This window comes from Gobio gobio (assembly GCF_949357685.1).
Source record: "Gobio gobio genome assembly, chromosome: 11".
Classification (NCBI taxonomy): domain Eukaryota; kingdom Metazoa; phylum Chordata; class Actinopteri; order Cypriniformes; family Gobionidae; genus Gobio; species Gobio gobio.
The window spans coordinates 56,860,009-56,879,963 of record NC_137104.1 but is presented as its reverse complement, the minus strand read 5'-3'; the positions used below and the strand labels follow the sequence as shown (position 1 = coordinate 56,879,963).

Here is a 19,955-nt window from a genome sequence, read left to right as displayed (position 1 = left end):
AGATGAACGATAAAAACACTGACAGCCAATCGGAATCCGTCACTGATGAACGATAAAAACACTGACAGCCGATCGGAATCCACCGCAGATGAACGATAAAAACAGCCAATCGGAATCCGTCACAGATGAACGATAAAAACACTGACAGCCAATCGGAATCCGCCGCAGATGAACGATAAAAACAGCCAATCGGAATCCGTCACAGATGAACGATAAAAACATTGGCAGCCAATCGGAATCCGTCGCAGATGAACAATAAAAACACAGCCAATAGGAATCCGTCGCCGATGAACGGTAAAAACAAAGTCAATCGGAATCCGCCGCAGATGAACGATAAAAACAGCCAATCGGAATCCGTCACAGATGAACGATAAAAAAACTGACAGCCAATCGGAATCCGCCGCAGATGAACGATAAAAACAGCCAATCGGAATCCGTCACAGATGAACGATAAAAACACTGACAGCCAATCGGAATCCGTCACTGATGAACGATAAAAACACTGACAGCCGATCGGAATCCACCGCAGATGAACGGTAAAAACAGCCAATCGGAATCCGTCACAGATGAACGATAAAAACACTGACAGCCAATCCGAATCCGTCACTGATGAACGATAAAAACACTGACAGCCGATCGGAATCCACCGCAGATGAACGATAAAAACAGCCAATCGGAATCCGTCACAGATGAACGATAAAAACACTGACAGCCAATCGGAATCCGCCGCAGATGAACGATAAAAACAGCCAATCGGAATCCGTCACAGATGAACGATAAAAACATTGGCAGCCAATCGGAATCCGTCGCAGATGAACAATAAAAACACAGCCAATAGGAATCCGTCGCCGATGAACGGTAAAAACAAAGTCAATCGGAATCCGTCGCAGATGAACGGTAAAAACAAAGTCAATCGGAATCCGCCGCAGATGAACGATAAAAACACAGTCAATCGGAATCCGTCGCAGATGAACGATAAAAACACTGGCAGCCAATCGGAATCCGCCGCAGATGAACGATAAAAACACTGGCAGCCAATCGGAATCCGTCGCAGATGAACGATAAAAACACTGGCAGCCAATCGGAATCCGTCACAGATGAACGATAAAAACACTGTCAATCGGAATCCGTCACAGATGAACGATAAAAACACTGGCAGCCAATCGGAATCTGTCACAGATGAACGATAAAAACACTGTCAATCGGAATCCGTCGCAGATGAACGATAAAAACACTGTCAATCGGAATCCGTCACAGATGAACGATAATAACACTGTGAATCGGAATCCGTCACAGATGAACGATAAAAACACTGGCAGCCAATCGGAATCCGTCACAGATGAACGATAAAAACACTGTGAATCGGAATCCGTCACAGATGAACGATAAAAACACTGGCAGCCAATCGGAATCTGTCACAGATGAACGATAATAACACTGTGAATCGGAATCCGTCACAGATGAACGATAAAAACACTGGCAGCCAATCGGAATCTGTCACAGATGAACGATAAAAACACTGTCAATCGGAATCCGTCACAGATGAACGATAAAAACACTGGCAGCCAATCGGAATCTGTCACAGATGAACGATAAAAACACTGTCAATCGGAATCCGTCACAGATGAACGATAAAAACACTGGCAGCCAATCGGAATCCGTCACAGATGAACGATAAAAACACTGTCAATCGGAATCTGTCACAGATGAACGATAAAAACACTGGCAGCCAATCGGAATCCGTCACAGATGAACGATAAAAACACTGTCAATCGGAATCCGTCACAGATGAACGATAAAAACACTGGCAGCCAATCGGAATCCGCCGCAGATGAACGATAAAAACAGCCAATCGGAATCCGTCACAGATGAACGATAAAAACACTGACAGCCAATCGGAATCCGCCGCAGATGAACGATAAAAACAGCCAATCGGAATCCGTCACAGATGAACGATAAAAACATTGGCAGCCAATCGGAATCCGTCGCAGATGAACAATAAAAACACAGCCAGTAGGAATCCGTCACAGATGAACGATAAAAACACTGGCAGCCAATCGGAATCCGCCGCAGATGAACGATAAAAACAGCCAATCGGAATCCGTCACAGATGAACGATAAAAACACTGGCAGCCAATCGGAATCCGTCACAGATGAACGATAAAAACACTGTCAATCGGAATCCGTCACAGATGAACGATAAAAACACTGTCAATCGGAATCTGTCACAGATGAACGATAAAAACACTGGCAGCCAATCGGAATCCGTCACAGATGAACGATAAAAACACTGTCAATCGGAATCCGTCACAGATGAACGATAAAAACACTGGCAGCCAATCGGAATCCGCCGCAGATGAACGATAAAAACAGCCAATCGGAATCCGTCACAGATGAACGATAAAAACACTGACAGCCAATCGGAATCCGCCGCAGATGAACGATAAAAACAGCCAATCGGAATCCGTCACAGATGAACGATAAAAACACTGGCAGCCAATCGGAATCCGTCGCCGATGAACGGTAAAAACAAAGTCAATCGGAATCCGCCGCAGATGAACGATAAAAACACAGTCAATCGGAATCCGTCACAGATGAACGATAAAAACACTGGCAGCCAATCGGAATCCGTCGCAGATGAACGATAAAAACACTGGCAGCCAATCGGAATCCGTCACAGATGAACGATAAAAACACTGTCAATCGGAATCCGTCACAGATGAACGATAAAAACACTGGCAGCCCATCGGAATCCGTCACAGATGAACGATAAAAACACTGTCAATCGGAATCCGTCACAGATGAACGATAAAAACACTGGCAGCCAATCGGAATCTGTCACAGATGAACGATAAAAACACTGTCAATCGGAATCCGTCGCAGATGAACGATAAAAACACTGGCAGCCAATCGGAATCCGTCATAGATGAACGATAAAAACACAGTCAATAGGAATCTGTCACAGATGAACGATAAAAACACTGGCAGCCAATCGGAATCCGTCACAGATGAACGATAAAAACACTGTCAATCGGAATCCGTCACAGATGAACGATAAAAACACTGGCAGCCAATCGGAATCCGCCGCAGATGAACGATAAAAACATTGGCAGCCAATCGGAATCCGTCGCAGATGAACGATAAAAACACTGGCAGCCAATCGGAATCCGTCGCAGATGAACGATAAAAACACTGGCAGCCAATCGGAATCTGTCACAGATGAACGATAAAACACTGGCAGCCAATCGGAATCTGTCACAGATGAACGATAAAAACACTGTCAATCGGAATCCGTCACAGATGAACGATAAAAACACTGGCAGCCAATCGGAATCCGTCACAGATGAACGATAAAAACACTGTCAATCGGAATCCGTCACAGATGAACGATAAAAACACTGGCAGCCAATCGGAATCCGCCGCAGATGAACGATAAAAACATTGGCAGCCAATCGGAATCCGTCGCAGATGAACGATAAAAACACTGGCAGCCAATCGGAATCCGTCGCAGATGAACGATAAAAACACTGGCAGCCAATCGGAATCTGTCACAGATGAACGATAAAACACTGGCAGCCAATCGGAATCCGTCACAGATGAACGATAAAAACACTGTCAATCGGAATCCGTCGCAGATGAACGATAAAAACACAGCCAATCGGAATCTGTCACAGATGAACGATAAAAACACTGTCAATCGGAATCCGTCACAGATGAACGATAAAAACACTGGCAGCCAATCGGAATCCGTCACAGATGAACGATAAAAACACTGTCAATCGGAATCCGTCACAGATGAACGATAAAAACACTGGCAGCCCATCGGAATCCGTCACAGATGAACGATAAAAACACAGTCAATCGGAATCCGTCACAGATGAACGATAAAAACACTGTCAATCGGAATCCGTCACAGATGAACGATAAAAACACAGTCAATCGGAATCCGTCACAGATGAACGATAAAAACACTGTCAATCGGAATCCGTCGCAGATGAACGATAAAAACACAATCGGAATCCGTCGCAGATGAACGATAAAAACACAGTCAATCGGATTCCGTCACAGATGAACGATAAAAACACAGTCAATCGGAATCCGTCACAGATGAACGATAAAAACACAGTCAATCGGAATCCGTCACAGATGAACGATAAAAACACAGTCAATCGGAATCCGTCACAGATGAACGATAAAAACACTGTCAATCGGAATCCGTCACAGATGAACGATAAAAACACAGTCAATCGGAATCCGTCACAGATGAACGATAAAAACACAGTCAATCGGAATCCGTCGCAGATGAACGATAAAAACACAATCGGAATCCGTCGCAGATGAACGATAAAAACACAATCGGAATCCGTCGCAGATGAACGATAAAAACACAGTCAATCGGAATCTGTCGCCGCAGATGAACGATAAAAACACTGGCAGCCAATCGGAATCCGTCGCAGATGAACGATAAAAACACAATCGGAATCCGTCACAGATGAACGATAAAAACACAGTCAATCGGAATCTGTCGCCGCAGATGAACGATAAAAACACAGTCAATCGGAATCCGTCGCAGATGAACGATAAAAACACAGTAAATCGGAATCCGTCGCAGATGAACGATAAAAACACAATCGGAATCCGTCGCAGATGAACGATAAAAACACAGTCAATCGGAATCTGTCGCCGCAGATGAACGATAAAAACACAGTCAATCGGAATCTGTCGCCGCAGATGAACGATAAAAACACAGTCAATCGGAATCCGTCACAGATGAACGATAAAAACACAGTCAATCGGAATCCGTCACAGATGAACGATAAAAACACAGTCAATCGGAATCCGTCGCAGATGAACGATAAAAACACAATCGGAATCCGTCGCAGATGAACGATAAAAACACAGTCAATCGGAATCCGTCACAGATGAACGATAAAAACACAGTCAATCGGAATCCGTCACAGATGAACGATAAAAACACAGTCAATCGGAATCCGTCGCAGATGAACGATAAAAACACAGTCAATCGGAATCCGTCACAGATGAATGATAAAAACACAGTCAATCGGAATCCGTCGCAGATGAACGATAAAAACACAGTCAATCGGAATCTGTCGCAGATGAACGATAAAAACACAGTCAATCGGAATCCGTCACAGATGAACGATAAAAACACAGTCAATCGGAATCCGTCACAGATGAACGATAAAAACACAGTCAATCGGAATCCGTCGCAGATGAACGATAAAAACACAATCGGAATCCGTCGCAGATGAACGATAAAAACACAGTCAATCGGAATCTGTCGCCGCTGTAAACGCAGATAGTTTCACAGTAATAAACAGGAACAGAACCGATCAAATAGGCAGAATAAGCAGATCATTATCATACGCTGATATAGTTATTATCATACGCTGATATAGTTATTATCATACGCTGATATAGTTATTATCATACGCTGATATAGTTATCATACGCTGATATAGTTATTATCATACGCTGATATAGTTATTATCATACGCTGATATAGTTATTATCATACGCTGATATAGTTATCATACGCTGATATAGTTATCGTTCTTGATGTGAACAGGCTTTACTCTTTTAGCCGTTTTATGGTTTGTTCTCTAGACTTTAGCGCATGTTTTCCTGTGGAAGAATGAAGTTTATGATTTGTTGAGTTTGGGTGAATTAGGAGATGTTCTCTCGTTTAAACTGTATTTGCCTTACGTCATAAAGCAGAAGCGTCGTTTAATTCCCAAACTCCCCTGCCGATGATCCTGGACTCCTGACTTAAACTGGAACGTCTCTCGCACAAGAGTTCATACACTCAGACACACTCCCATCATGCATCTGGCGCTCATTGGGCCGTTCGGTGATGACGTCAGATCTCATGATGAACCCGAGATGTGAGTCAGTCGTCATGGGAGGAGTTAAAGATGAACGTAACAACACATCAATATATTCATAAATATACACAAGCTAAATGTTTAACCAAAACTACAACATTAAAAACTTTTTATTTAACTTTAACATTTCTCAGTTTCTGTTAGTTACTTGAAGCACTAAAGTATGGAAGCTGGTTTCCGCCACAAAATAAAAAATTCTAACATTTTATTTCGCAATTAAAAAGTCGCAATTGTGAGGAAAAAGACAGAATTGCAAGAAAAAAGTCACAATTGGGCGAATAAATTCGTAATTACGAGATAGAATAAAGAATTCTCGCAAAAGACAGAATTGCAAGAATAAAGGCGTAAGTGTGAGAAAAGTTGCAATTGTGTGAAAATGCAAAATTGCGTGAAAAAAATAGTAATTGCGAGAAAAGGCAGAGTTGCAACAAAAAAGGCAATTGAATGAAAAAAAAACGCAATTGCGAGAAAAATAGTCCGAATTGCGTGGACAAATTCGTAATTGCAAGGAAAGACCGAATTGCAAGAAAAAAGTCGCAATATGTGTAAAGAAAATTGGAATTGCATGAAAAAAGGCAATTGAATGAAAAAAATCGTAATTGCGAGAAAAATAGTCAGAATTGCGTGAATACATTCGTAATTGCAAGGAAAGTCACAATTGCGAGAGACAGAATTGCAAGAAAAAAGTCGCAATTTGTGTGACGAAAATTTGAATTGCGTGAAAGGCCAGAATTGCGAGACAAAAAGTCTTGAGTTGTGAGAAAAAAGGTGCCATTGCGTGACAAAAAAATCGTAATTGTGAATCAGAATTGCAAGAAAAAAAGCAATTGAATTAAAAAATCGTAATTACGAGAAAAAGAGCACAATTGCAAGAATAAAGTTGCAATTGCGTGAAAATTCAAAATTGCGTGTAAAAAAATCGTAATTGCGAGAAAAAGGGCAATTGAATGAAAAATTTAATTACGAGGAAAAAGGCACAATTGCAAGAATAAAGGGCGTAATTGCAGGAAAAGTAGCAATTCTGTGATAATTCATAATTGCGTTAAAAAAAATGTAATTGCGAGAAAAGGTAGAGTTGCAAGAAAAAAGTCAATGTTAAATGAAAAAAATCATAATTGCGAGAAAGTCACAATGGCGAGAAAAAGGGTGCAATTGCGTGACAATTTTTAAAATTGTGAGTCAGAATTGCAAGAAAAAAGGCAATTGAATGAAAAAAATCGTAATTGCGAGAAGTATCATCTTAAATGTTTTTATTCGTTGGCGCAAACACGTTTCCATACGAAAGTAACTCAAACTAAATGCACTAAAGCGTAACTAACAGAGTTTGTGTTTTGCCGGCAGAATCAGTCAAACTTTAACTATTTTAAAAATCTAACTCAAAATATTAAGAAACGATAACATGACCGATTCACAGACGCGTGTAAATGAGGGAATCCCATGATCCTCTGGGCTGTCTAGGGCTGAAGCCTGGCCTCCATCAGGTCCTGTAGACGTCTGACGCTGTATGAAATACCTCCTTTAATGATCAACTGACTTCTGGGTAATTCATAATATTATTATTATTATTATTGGACACTATGCATTCTAATAAATATTCATGTATATAATTATTGCACAGCTGTCTGTTGGACTACTTTACAGTATTTTGCTAATTATTTTTGTGAGACGACAGGAATATTTGTACTTTTATAAATTAATTTGTCGTGCCACAGAACTATTGAAGCGGAAAGTACAAACATAAACACGTTGAGAAATATTGATGTTGTGTGTCGATGCCGATCTTGTTGTTGTTTTGTCTCTGAATTCATATAGTTATAGTTCAGATGATTTACAGTAACACTTTACAGTTATGACATCATCATCTTAAGTTGAACATTTACTCATCAGAAAAATGATTTATTGGACCCGAGCTGAGATTAATCCATCACATGACCCGCTCACAGCCTTTATTGTGAAGTGCTGCCGGATTATGAACGAAATGAAGTTTCACTGCAACTGATTTTAATAAAAGGCCTTTATTGACAATATAAAAACACTGCAGTATGATTATTATTATTATTGTTATGATGTACAGTCTGCTTGTGTTCAGCATCTCTAACAGAACTACAAACTAACAACACACTTGAGTTCAGAGGGTTAACCCGTGTGTGTGTGTGTGTGTGTGTGTGCGAGTGTGTGTGCGCGCGAGTGAGTGAGTGTGTGTGTGCGAGTGAGTGAGTGAGTGTGTGTGCGCGAGTGAGTGAGTGTGTGTGTGCGAGTGAGTGAGTGTGTGTGTGCGAGTGAGTGAGTGTGTGTGTGTGCGCGAGTGTGAGTGAGTGTGTGTGCGCGAGTGAGTGAGTGTGTGTGCGCGAGTGAGTGAGTGTGTGTGTGTGCGCGAGTGTGTGAGTGTGTGTGTGCGAGTGAGTGAGTGTGTGTGTGTGCGCGAGTGTGAGTGAGTGAGTGTGTGTGAGTGAGTGTGTGTGAGTGAGTGAGTGTGTGTGTGTGCGCGAGTGTGTTTGACCGTGTGTGCGAGTGTGCGAGTGTGTGTGAGCGCGAGTGTGTGTGCAAGCGTGAGTGTGCGTACGTGAGTGTGTGAGTGAGAGTGAGTGTGTGCGCGAGCGAGTGTGTGTGTGCGTGAGTGAGTGTGCGCAAGTGAGTGTGTGTGTGAGCAAAAGTGTGTGTGTGCGAGCGTGAGTGTGCGAGTGTGTTTGTGTGAGCGAGTGTGTGTGTATGATTGTGTGTCTGTAACAGTGTGTGTGTGTGTGTGTGTATATATGAGTGTGTGTGTATACGGGTGTGTGTGTATGAGTGTGTGTGTGTGTATACGGGTGTGTGTGTATACGTGTGTGTGTGTGTGTGTATATGAGAGTGTGTGTGTATACGGGGGTGTGTGTGTGTGTGTGTGTATACGGGGGTGTGTGTGTGTGTGTGTATACGGGGGTGTGTGTGTGTGTGTATACGGGGGTGTGTGTGTGTGTGTGTATATGAGAGTGTGTGTGTATACGGGGGTGTGTGTGTGTGTGTATACGGGGGTGTGTGTGTGTATACGGGTGTGTGTGTATGAGTGTGTGTGTGTGAGCGAGTGTGTGTGTATGATTGTGTGTCTGTAACAGTGTGTGTGTGTGTGTGTGTGTGTATATATGAGTGTGTGTGTATACGGGTGTGTGTGTATGAGTGTGTGTGTGTGTATACGGGTGTGTGTGTATACGTGTGTGTGTGTGTGTGTGTATATGAGAGTGTGTGTGTATACGGGGGTGTGTGTGTGTATATGAGAGTGTGTGTGTATACGGGTGTGTGTGTATACGTGTGTGTGTGTGTGTGTGTATATGAGAGTGTGTGTGTATACGGGTGTGTGTGTATACGTGTGTGTGTGTGTGTGTATATGAGAGTGTGTGTGTATACGGGTGTGTGTGTGTGTATATGAGAGTGTGTGTGTATACGGGTGTGTGTGTATACGTGTGTGTGTGTGTGTGTATATGAGAGTGTGTGTGTATACGGGGGTGTGTGTGTGTATATGAGAGTGTGTGTGTATACGGGTGTGTGTGTATACGTGTGTGTGTGTGTGTGTATATGAGAGTGTGTGTGTATACGGGTGTGTGTGTATACGTGTGTGTGTGTGTGTGTATATGAGAGTGTGTGTGTATACGTGTGTGTGTGTGTGTGTATATGAGAGTGTGTGTGTATACGGGTGTGTGTGTGTGTATATGAGAGTGTGTGTGTATACGGGTGTGTGTGTATACGTGTGTGTGTGTGTGTGTATATGAGAGTGTGTGTGTATACGGGGGGGTGTGTGTGTATATGAGAGTGTGTGTGTATACGGGTGTGTGTGTATACGTGTGTGTGTGTGTGTGTATATGAGAGTGTGTGTGTATACGGGTGTGTGTGTATACGTGTGTGTGTGTGTGTGTATATGAGAGTGTGTGTGTATACGGGGGTGTGTGTGTGTATATGAGAGTGTGTGTATATGAGAGTGTGTGTGTGAACAGGTTAAACACACCAAACTACGGCTATATTAATATATTCACTAGTGCTTCATCATCTCTTTAACAGAAACGATTCTCAGCTTTAGGACAGAATTAATCCAGAATTAATAAGCAGAGGCGTTGATGTACTCTAAACACACACACACACACACACACACACAGATAAACTACAAGCCTAACTAATGTAAAAACATATTAAAGATAAACTGAACAAATAAATCACATTACAAGCAAAAGCAGAAATAAATACACAGTAATAAAGCGAAAGCACAATATCATCCGTATTAAAGTCACGAACGTCGATTTCTACTCGCATTTGGCGAGTGTTTATTTTAGTCTCTGAATAAAAGCCTAAAGTTCAGGGGTTAAAGAAGAACATGAGTTAAGTGTAGGGCTCAGGAGGGCATGTCCTCTTCCTGTGGGGAGAACTCCAGCTCCTCCTCCGCCTCCTCCACCTCCTCCTGCTCCACCTTGACCCCTGCGGCGGCGGTGGAGGCGGCGGCCATGAGCTGGCAGCGGGCCTGGTGCTTGAGGAAGCTGTCCCTCCACACGATCTTCTTCCCGCAGACGGCGCACTCGTACGGCCGCAGGCCCCCGTGCGTCTTCACGTGTTTGGTCAGGTGGTGCTTCATCTTGAAGGTCTTGGCGCAGACGGGGCAGGCGAAGGGGCGGAGGTTGAGGTGCTGCATCTTCACGTGGCGGTCGCGCATGCTCTTCAGCGTGTAGGCCTTCCCGCAGTGGCACAGGTGCACTTTGGGCGTGGCGGAGAGAGGAGAGCCCGCCTGCAGGGGGCGCTGCGAGATCTGGCCCGTGTCCTTCTCGATCTCATCGTAGGTTTCCTCGTCCTCCTCGTCCTCCTCGTCCATCATCGGCCACTCCTCGCTCCGCCACAGGTCTCGCTCGCTCTCTCGCAGACGCACGCCCGCCTCCTCCACTCCTGAGAACAAGAGCAACAGCAGCCGTTCACACCGGAGGACTAGCGCCGCTTTCTGGGCCAATAGAGACAGAGCGACACGCGTCATAATCTGAAGGCCACGCCCATAATCTGAAGGACACGCCCATAGTCTGAAGGCCACGCCCACCAGGGGGGAAACAATCCAACGCTCTCCATTGACTTTGCATTGCGTGAAGCGGCTCATTGTCATTTCGGACTTATAACAAAAAACAGAACAATGTCTAAAAGCTGATATGAGACAAATTGTACAGCAAACAAGCTAAACAAAACCCACAACCAAAAACCCAAAAAACGAGCGTTTAAGGACAAAAAAGTGGATTCAGGCGATTGAGACACGTTATATTACACTGAGAACTACACACACTAGAGGAGAACGTCATCAGAGACAGGAAATATCACATATAAACCTGACATTTGGAGATTTGACTTAACAGTGACAACATATTTACTGCACACACACACACACACACACACACACACACACACACACTGAGTGTCAGGATTGACCCATTCTTCAGCTGAAGCGTCACGCTTTACTGCCTTTATCCACTTTTGTCTCCTTAAACTCTCGTTTTTTTGGGTCGACAGCTTATAAAAACTTATGTCTGTGTTGTTTAGCTTGTTTGCTGTACACTTTGTCTCATATCAGCTTTTAGACATTGTTCTGTTTTTTGTTATAAGTCAGAAATGACAAGGAGCCGCTTCACGCAATGCAGAGTCAATGGAGAGCGTTGGATTGTTTCCCCCCCGGTGTGGGCGTGGCCTAAATACGCTCCGTCTCTATTGGATCATTGACGTGAATCGCGTAGAACCGGAGAGATTTTGTTTTTGGGGGGGAGGTTCAGTGCACGCGTGTAACGTTACCGCACGGTTTCCGAGTGCAATCTTTAAAGGTTCTGTAAAGAGACCCGATAGTCTCGATAGTTTGTCAAAACCGACATACGTACCGAACCGTGATTTCAAAAGCGAAATACGTACCGAACCGTGATTTCAAAAGCGAAATACGTACCGAACCGTGATTTCAAAAGCGAAATACGTATCGAACCGTGATTTCAAAAGCGAAATACGTATCGAACCGTGATTTCAAAACTGAAATACGTACCGAACCGTGATTTCAAAAGCGAAATAGGTGATTTCAAAAGCGAAATACGTAGCGAACCGTGATTTCAAAACCAAAATACGTGATTTCAAAAGCGAAATACGTAGCGAACCGTGATTTCAAAAGCGAAATACGTAGCGAACCGTGATTTCAAAACCAAAATACGTGATTTCAAAAGCGAAATACGTACCGAACCGTGATTTCAAAACCAAAATACGTGATTTCAAAAGCGAAATACGTACCGAACCGTGATTTCAAAACCAAAATACGTGATTTCAAAAGCGAAATACGTAGCGAACCGTGATTTCAAAAGCGAAATACGTATCGAACCGTGATTTCAAAACTGAAATACGTACCGAACCGTGATTTCAAAACCAAAATACGTGATTTCAAAAGCGAAATATGTATCGAACCGTGATTTCAAAACCGAAATACGTAGCGAACCGTGATTTCAAAAGCGAAATACGTATCGAACCGTGATTTCAAAACTGAAATACGTACCGAACAGTGATTTCAAAAGCAAAATAGGTGATTTCAAAAGCGAAATACGTACCGAACCGTGATTTCAAAAGCGAAATACGTAGCGAACCGTGATTTCAAAAGCAAAATAGGTGATTTCAAAAGCGAAATACGTACCGAACCGTGATTTCAAAAGCGAAATACGTAGCGAACCGTGATTTCAAAAGCAAAATAGGTGATTTCAAAACTGAAATACGTACCAAACCGTGATTTCAAAAGCGAAATAGGTGATTTCAAAAGCGAAATACGTATCAAACCGTGATTTTAAAACCGACATACGTACCGAACCATGATTTCAAAAGCGAAATACGTGATTTCAAAAGCAAAATACGTATCGAACCGTGATTTCATAAGCGAAATACGTACCGAACCGTGATTTCAAAAGCGAAATACGTAGCGAACCTTGATTTCAAAAGCGTAATAGGTGATTTCAAAAGCGAAATACGTATCGAACCGTGATTTCAAAACCGAAATACGTACCGAACCGTGATTTCAAAAAAGAAATACGTACCGAACCGTGATTTCAAAACCGACATACGTACCGAACCGTGATTTCAAAACCGAAATACGTAGCAAACCGTGATTTCAAAAACGAAATACGTACCGAACCGTGATTTCAAAAGCGAAATAGGTGATTTCAAAAGCGAAATACGTAGCGAACCGTGATTTCAAAAGCGAAATACGTAGCGAACCGTGATTTCAAAACCAAAATACGTGATTTCAAAAGCGAAATACGTACCGAACCGTGATTTCAAAACCAAAATACGTGATTTCAAAAGCGAAATACGTACCGAACCGTGATTTCAAAACCAAAATACGTGATTTCAAAAGCGAAATACGTAGCGAACCGTGATTTCAAAAGCGAAATACGTATCGAACCGTGATTTCAAAACTGAAATACGTACCGAACAGTGATTTCAAAAGCAAAATAGGTGATTTCAAAAGCGAAATACGTACCGAACCGTGATTTCAAAAGCGAAATACGTAGCGAACCGTGATTTCAAAAGCAAAATAGGTGATTTCAAAAGCGAAATACGTACCGAACCGTGATTTCAAAAGCGAAATACGTAGCGAACCGTGATTTCAAAAGCAAAATAGGTGATTTCAAAACTGAAATACGTACCAAACCGTGATTTCAAAAGCGAAATAGGTGATTTCAAAAGCGAAATACGTATCAAACCGTGATTTTAAAACCGACATACGTACCGAACCATGATTTCAAAAGCGAAATACGTGATTTCAAAAGCAAAATACGTATCGAACCGTGATTTCATAAGCGAAATACGTACCGAACCGTGATTTCAAAAGCGAAATACGTAGCGAACCTTGATTTCAAAAGCGTAATAGGTGATTTCAAAAGCGAAATACGTATCGAACCGTGATTTCAAAACCGAAATACGTACCGAACCGTGATTTCAAAAAAGAAATACGTACCGAACCGTGATTTCAAAACCGACATACGTACCGAACCGTGATTTCAAAACCGAAATACGTAGCAAACCGTGATTTCAAAAACGAAATACGTACCGAACCGTGATTTCAAAAGCGAAATAGGTGATTTCAAAAGCGAAATACGTAGCGAACCGTGATTTCAAAAGCGAAATACGTAGCGAACCGTGATTTCAAAACCAAAATACGTGATTTCAAAAGCGAAATACGTACCGAACCGTGATTTCAAAACCAAAATACGTGATTTCAAAAGCGAAATACGTACCGAACCGTGATTTCAAAACCAAAATACGTGATTTCAAAAGCGAAATACGTAGCGAACCGTGATTTCAAAAGCGAAATACGTATCGAACCGTGATTTCAAAACTGAAATACGTACCGAACCGTGATTTCAAAACCAAAATACGTGATTTCAAAAGCGAAATACGTATCGAACCGTGATTTCAAAACCGAAATACGTAGCGAACCGTGATTTCAAAAGCGAAATACGTATCGAACCGTGATTTCAAAACTGAAATACGTACCGAACCGTGATTTCAAAAGCAAAATACGTACCGAACCGTGATTTCAAAAGCGAAATACGTAGCGAACCGTGATTTCAAAAGCAAAATAGGTGATTTCAAAAGCGAAATACGTACCGAACCGTGATTTCAAAAGCGAAATACGTAGCGAACCGTGATTTCAAAAGCAAAATAGGTGATTTCAAAACTGAAATACGTACCAAACCGTGATTTCAAAAGCGAAATAGGTGATTTCAAAAGCGAAATACGTATCAAACCGTGATTTTAAAACCGACATACGTACCGAACCATGATTTCAAAAGCGAAATACGTGATTTCAAAAGCAAAATACGTATCGAACCGTGATTTCATAAGCGAAATACGTACCGAACCGTGATTTCAAAAGCGAAATACGTAGCGAACCTTGATTTCAAAAGCGTAATAGGTGATTTCAAAAGCGAAATACGTATCGAACCGTGATTTCAAAACCGAAATACGTACCGAACCGTGATTTCAAAAAAGAAATACGTACCGAACCGTGATTTCAAAACCGACATACGTACCGAACCGTGATTTCAAAACCGAAATACGTAGCAAACCGTGATTTCAAAAACGAAATACGTACCGAACCGTGATTTCAAAAGCGAAATACGTGATTTCAAAAACGAAATACGTACCGAACCGTGATTTCAAAAGCGAAATATGTGATTTCAAAAACGAAATACGTACCGAACCTTGATTTCAAAAACGAAATACGTACCGAACCTTGATTTCAAAAGCGAAATACGTATCGAACCGTGATTTCAAAACCGAAATACGTACCGAACCGTGATTTCAAAAACGAAATACGTACCGAACCGTGATTTCAAAAACGAAATACGTACCGAACCGTGATTTCAAAACCGACATACGTACCGAACCGTGATTTCAAAACTGAAATACGTAGCGAACCGTGATTTCAAAAGCGAAATAGGTGATTTCAAAAGCGAAATACGTATCGAACCGTGATTTCAAAACTGAAATACGTACCGAACCGTGATTTCAAAAGCGAAATAGGTGATTTCAAAAGCGAAATACGTATCGAACCGTGATTTCAAAACCGAAATACGTACCGAACCGTGATTTCAAAAGCGAAATACGTGATTTCAAAAGCGAAATACGTATCAAACCGTGATTTTAAAACCGACATTCGTACCGAACCATGATTTCAAAAGCGAAATACGTTATTTCAAAAGCGAAATACGTATCGAACCGTGATTTCAAAAGCGAAATACGTACCGAACCGTGATTTCAAAAGCGAAATACGTGATTTTGTACCGAACCGTGATTTCAAAAGCGAAATAGGTGATTTCAAAAGCGAAATACGCATCGAACCGTGATTTCAAAACCGAAATACGTACCGAACCGTGATTTCAAAAGCAAAATACGTGATTTCAAAAGCGAAATACGTACCGAACCGTGATTTCAAAAGCGAAATACGTACCGAACCGTGATTTCAAAAGCGAAATACGTGATTTTGTACCGAACCGTGATTTCAAAAGCGAAATAGGTGATTTCAAAAGCGAAATACGCATCGAACCGTGATTTCAAAACCGAAATACGTACCGAACCGTGATTTCAAAAGCAAAATACGTGATTTCAAAAGCGAAATACGTACCGAACCGTGATTTCAAAAGCGAAATACGTACCGAACCGTGATTTCAAAAGTGAAATACGTGATTTCAAAAGCGAAATACGTCCCGTCAGTTTAGTGTGCCGTTACACTCCTACTGTCAGTCTTTTATTTTTTGTGTCGAGCGTCACAACACTTCCTTGAGTTCCAGGCGTTTCCGTGTTGTAAATAAAATAATTTTTTAAATATTAAATGTGTCATTCTCTTTACGTCACGCTCAGAAATGTGTCATTTGCATATTAACCCCCCCCCCCCGGCGACACTGTCACCTTTGTTACTCTGAGGAGTTTGCAGGTCTGACAGTTGAGGAGGAGGCGGAGCTAAACGGCCGTGATGAAGAAGCTCCACTCACCGGCCTGCTCCTCCCGCTTCACCCCCACCCCCTCGTCCGCCTCCACCCGCTGCTCCGCCTTCGGCCCTCGGGGCGTTTCGATGGGGGCGGGGCCCTCGGGGCGGAGGGGGAAGGCGAGGCCGGCGCGGCTCCACCGGTTCTGAGGGCGCCTCCATGTGGCCAGAGGGGGCAGTGCGGCCTGCGGACGCTTCTCCACCTCGCCTCCATCCTCCGGGTCGGCGAAGCAGCAGTCGGAGCTGCTGGGCGACTGATGGCTCGACGGGGTCGCGCCGCCCGGGCTGACCTGGGCCAGGGGTCGCGACCTCTTGAGGATGTCCGTGCACTTGTCCACGATGTGCCACATCTGCAGGAAGCTGGCCACCGTGACGTAGTTGATGATGTCATCGCGCACGATGCTGAGCTGGCCGGTGTAGGCGGAGTTCAGGACGCTCTCGAAGGCCAGCGGGTCCATGACCGACGGGAGGGAGACCGTGGTCACGTTCTTCAGCAGGACCTGGGGGCGGAGTCACAAAACATCCTTAACTGGCCATTTCTTACTTACGAAAAAATATACGAATATTTTGTATTCCCAAAAACTTTTCTTAAAGGGTTAGTTCAGCCGAAAATGTAAATTCGGTCATTAATGACAATTCAGCGGTTTGAAGCGTTATGAATCACTGAGTCGATTCAGCGGTTCAGAGCGTTATGAATCACTGAGTCAATTCAGCGGTTCAGAGCGTTTTGAATCAGTGAGTCGATTCAGCGGTTCAGAGCGTTATGAATCAGTGAGTCGATTCAGCGGTTCAGAGTGTTTTGAATCAGTGATCGATTCAGCGTGTTATGAATCAGTGAGTCGATTCAGTGGTTCAGAGCGTTATGAATCAGTGAGTCGATTCAGCAGTTTGGCGCATTATGAATCAGTGAGTCGATTCAGCGGTTCAGAGTGTTTTGAATCAGTGATCGATTCAGCGGTTCAGAGCGTTATGAATCAGTGAGTCGATTCAGCGGTTCAGAGCGTTATGAATCAGTGATCGATTCAGCGTGTTATGAATCAGTGATCGATTCAGCGTGTTATGAATCAGTGAGTCGATTCAGTGGTTCAGAGCGTTATGAATCAGTGAGTCGATTCAGCGGTTCAGAGCGTTATGAATCAGTGAGTCGATTCAGCGGTTCAGAGTGTTTTGAATCAGTGATCGATTCAGCGGTTCAGAGCGTTATGAATCAGTGAGTCGATTCAGCGGTTCAGAGCGTTATGAATCAGTGAGTCGATTCAGCGGTTCAGAGCGTTTTGAATCAGTGATCGATTCAGCGGTTCAGAGCGTTTTGAATCAGTGAGTCGATTCAGCGGTTCAGAGCGTTTTGAATCAGTGAGTCGATTCAGCGGTTCAGAGCGTTTTGAATCAGTGAGTCGATTCAGCGGTTCAGAGCGTTTTGAATCAGTGATCGATTCAGCGTGTTATGAATCAGTGAGTCGATTCAGTGGTTCAGAGCGTTATGAATCAGTGAGTCGATTCAGCAGTTTGGCGCATTATGAATCAGTGAGTCGATTCAGCAGTTTGGAGCGGAATCAGCGGTTCAGAGCGTTACGAATCAGTGAGTCAATTCAGCGGTTCAGAGCGTTATGAATCAGTGAGTTGATTCAGCGGTTCAGAGCGTTATGAATCAGTGAGTCGATTCAGCGGTTCAGAGCGTTATGAATCAGTGAGTCGATTCAGCAGTTTGTATCGCCAAATTTCAGCAGTTTTGCAGTTTGACACACGATCCGTATCATGAATCGACTTACTGATTCATAACGCTTCGAAGCTTCATGATGCCGTGTTTTGAAATCGTCATCACTATATAAGTCGTTATTTACAGTTTTTTTGCGCACAGAAACTATTCTCGTCTTCATAAAGTTATTGTAGAGCCGCTGTAGTGAGATGGACTTTGTAACTTTAGTCTTTAGGTAAAATATGTGTTATTTTGGCAGGGCTGCTGCTAAAATTCGCATTCCTGGGTTTGTATATCCCATAATTGGGGTCGCTTCAACCCGTGGACTTGGCAACACAGGTCAGTTGAGTTCTGTTGACATTTGACAACTAATGTTATGCGTCGCTCCGTTGCTCTGATTGGTTGTAGGTCTATCCAATTGAGGTCTTTCCTGGTTCGGTTGAAACACACCCCATAATCACAGCCCAACAGAGCAGATCAGACTCATATTCTGACTAGAACTGAGTATGACGACGTCAGGCTAATTAGGGATGGCTCGATACCACAGTTTTGTCTACGGTACCACAATCTAATACCGAAGTACCGATATTAAATCGATACCACAGGGTCTGAATTTTGGCGCGGGTATTGCGCATAATTTTACTCACTCTCGCAGGTTTGGGGTTTATAAAGCAGGAAATTAACGCAAATGTTTATTATTAAATTAATCAACAAAGATTATCAAATCAGTCATTTGGAAACTTTCTTGTGCAGTAATTTCAGCAATACTGCGCGTCTCCTTCTCTAGCTCTCAAAATGAGCAGAATCTGCTCACAAAATCTGCGCGTCGTTTCGGGAGCTGACGGAAATCACTGCCCACGTCTTTTTAAACCTCGCCAATTTGAACATGAGCGATTTTATAGCATTTCGTAATACATGGGATGGGAGCTAATAGAGAGAGTTTTCTTTGTGCTCATACCAACAACACACACAAGCCTAAAGAGCTCGCGCATTCCAAATTAAGTTGTTATTCCTTAGTCAAATACACACAAAATAATGTAAAAAATGTCCATCTTTAGTGAGTCGTCACATAAACACATTCGGTTATGTCCTTCGCGAATGTATATAGTGCAATAGTATGCGTGCAAATATTATGAAATCTAAACATCACTGGTTGAAACGAACGCTGGAGATATTTAAACAATATGCGTTGACGAGTGTTAAAAGAAAATAAATGTCTAAATTAGATGGTTTGATTTATGCCCTCACCTGTCGATTAATGTCTTATACAAGGTTTGATGGTTCTTCAGCCGTTTTAGAAGCAAAGTAATTCCAAACTTCACGTCTAATCCTCTCTTTATTAATGAGTTTTGTGCGTGTTGAGTGAGATTCAACTGCTGTATTTATTTTGTTCCTCTATGGCACCACATTTGCCGGTTTGCCAACTAGCGGTTAACTTCGGAACAGCAGCATATACCGAAATGAGCAAAATCATGATATCGTACCGTTTGAAATAAAATACATACCGGTATTTAGTGTGTAAAGTTCCCCTGCGGATGGAAAGACTAACGCTCAGCTCCGCTCGTCATGACGTTACGAACACATCTTGAGTTTCACTTTCAACATTCAACACTTTTCCACAGAAGGCGGAGGCCGAAAGTTTACTTGATAAAGTTTTAAATATGGATATTTTTCTTCCACAAACGCGTTGATTCGCTTCAGAAGGCCTTTATTAACACCCCAGAGCCGCTGGAGCAGTTATATGACGCACAGATGCACTTCTTATGGACTTCAAAAACAGAGCAACAATGAATCTAATTCTAAAGCTTGGATTAGCCAGGACTTCTGTAATATAACTCAGATTTTATTCGTC

General features: G+C 42.6%; 2 protein-coding genes and 1 long non-coding RNA gene across 5 annotated transcripts in view; 2 read left to right on the top strand and 1 right to left on the bottom strand.

Annotated features, from left to right (window-relative positions):
- The window catches only part of tmem65 (transmembrane protein 65), a 16,912-nt gene extending 14,638 nt beyond the window's left edge, over positions 1-2,274 (top strand). The window contains exon 7 of one of the 2 annotated variants that reach the window (XM_079828381.1): positions 1-2,274. This exon is cut by the window's left edge and continues 1,126 nt beyond it. The gene's annotated coding sequence lies outside the window, so the exon portion shown is untranslated. The other variant, XM_079828382.1, reaches the window with a different exon arrangement.
- A 2,667-nt stretch (positions 2,275-4,941) lies between these two features.
- On the top strand, positions 4,942-6,861 carry LOC307133344. The gene is made up of 2 exons (XR_013817428.1): positions 4,942-5,504; positions 5,569-6,861. It is a non-coding gene; the product is annotated as an uncharacterized lncRNA (long non-coding RNA).
- A 3,255-nt stretch (positions 6,862-10,116) lies between these two features.
- The window catches only part of zbtb22a (zinc finger and BTB domain containing 22a), a 16,436-nt gene continuing 6,597 nt past the window's right edge, over positions 10,117-19,955 (bottom strand). For both annotated transcript variants that reach the window (XM_079828345.1, XM_079828344.1), the window contains 2 exons: positions 16,415-16,907; positions 10,117-10,805 (listed from right to left, as the gene is read on the bottom strand). In XM_079828345.1, coding sequence (XP_079684471.1) covers positions 10,264-10,805; positions 16,415-16,907 — 1,035 coding nt within the window. In that variant the 3' untranslated portion in view covers positions 10,117-10,263. The remainder of the gene's footprint in view (positions 10,806-16,414; positions 16,908-19,955) is intronic.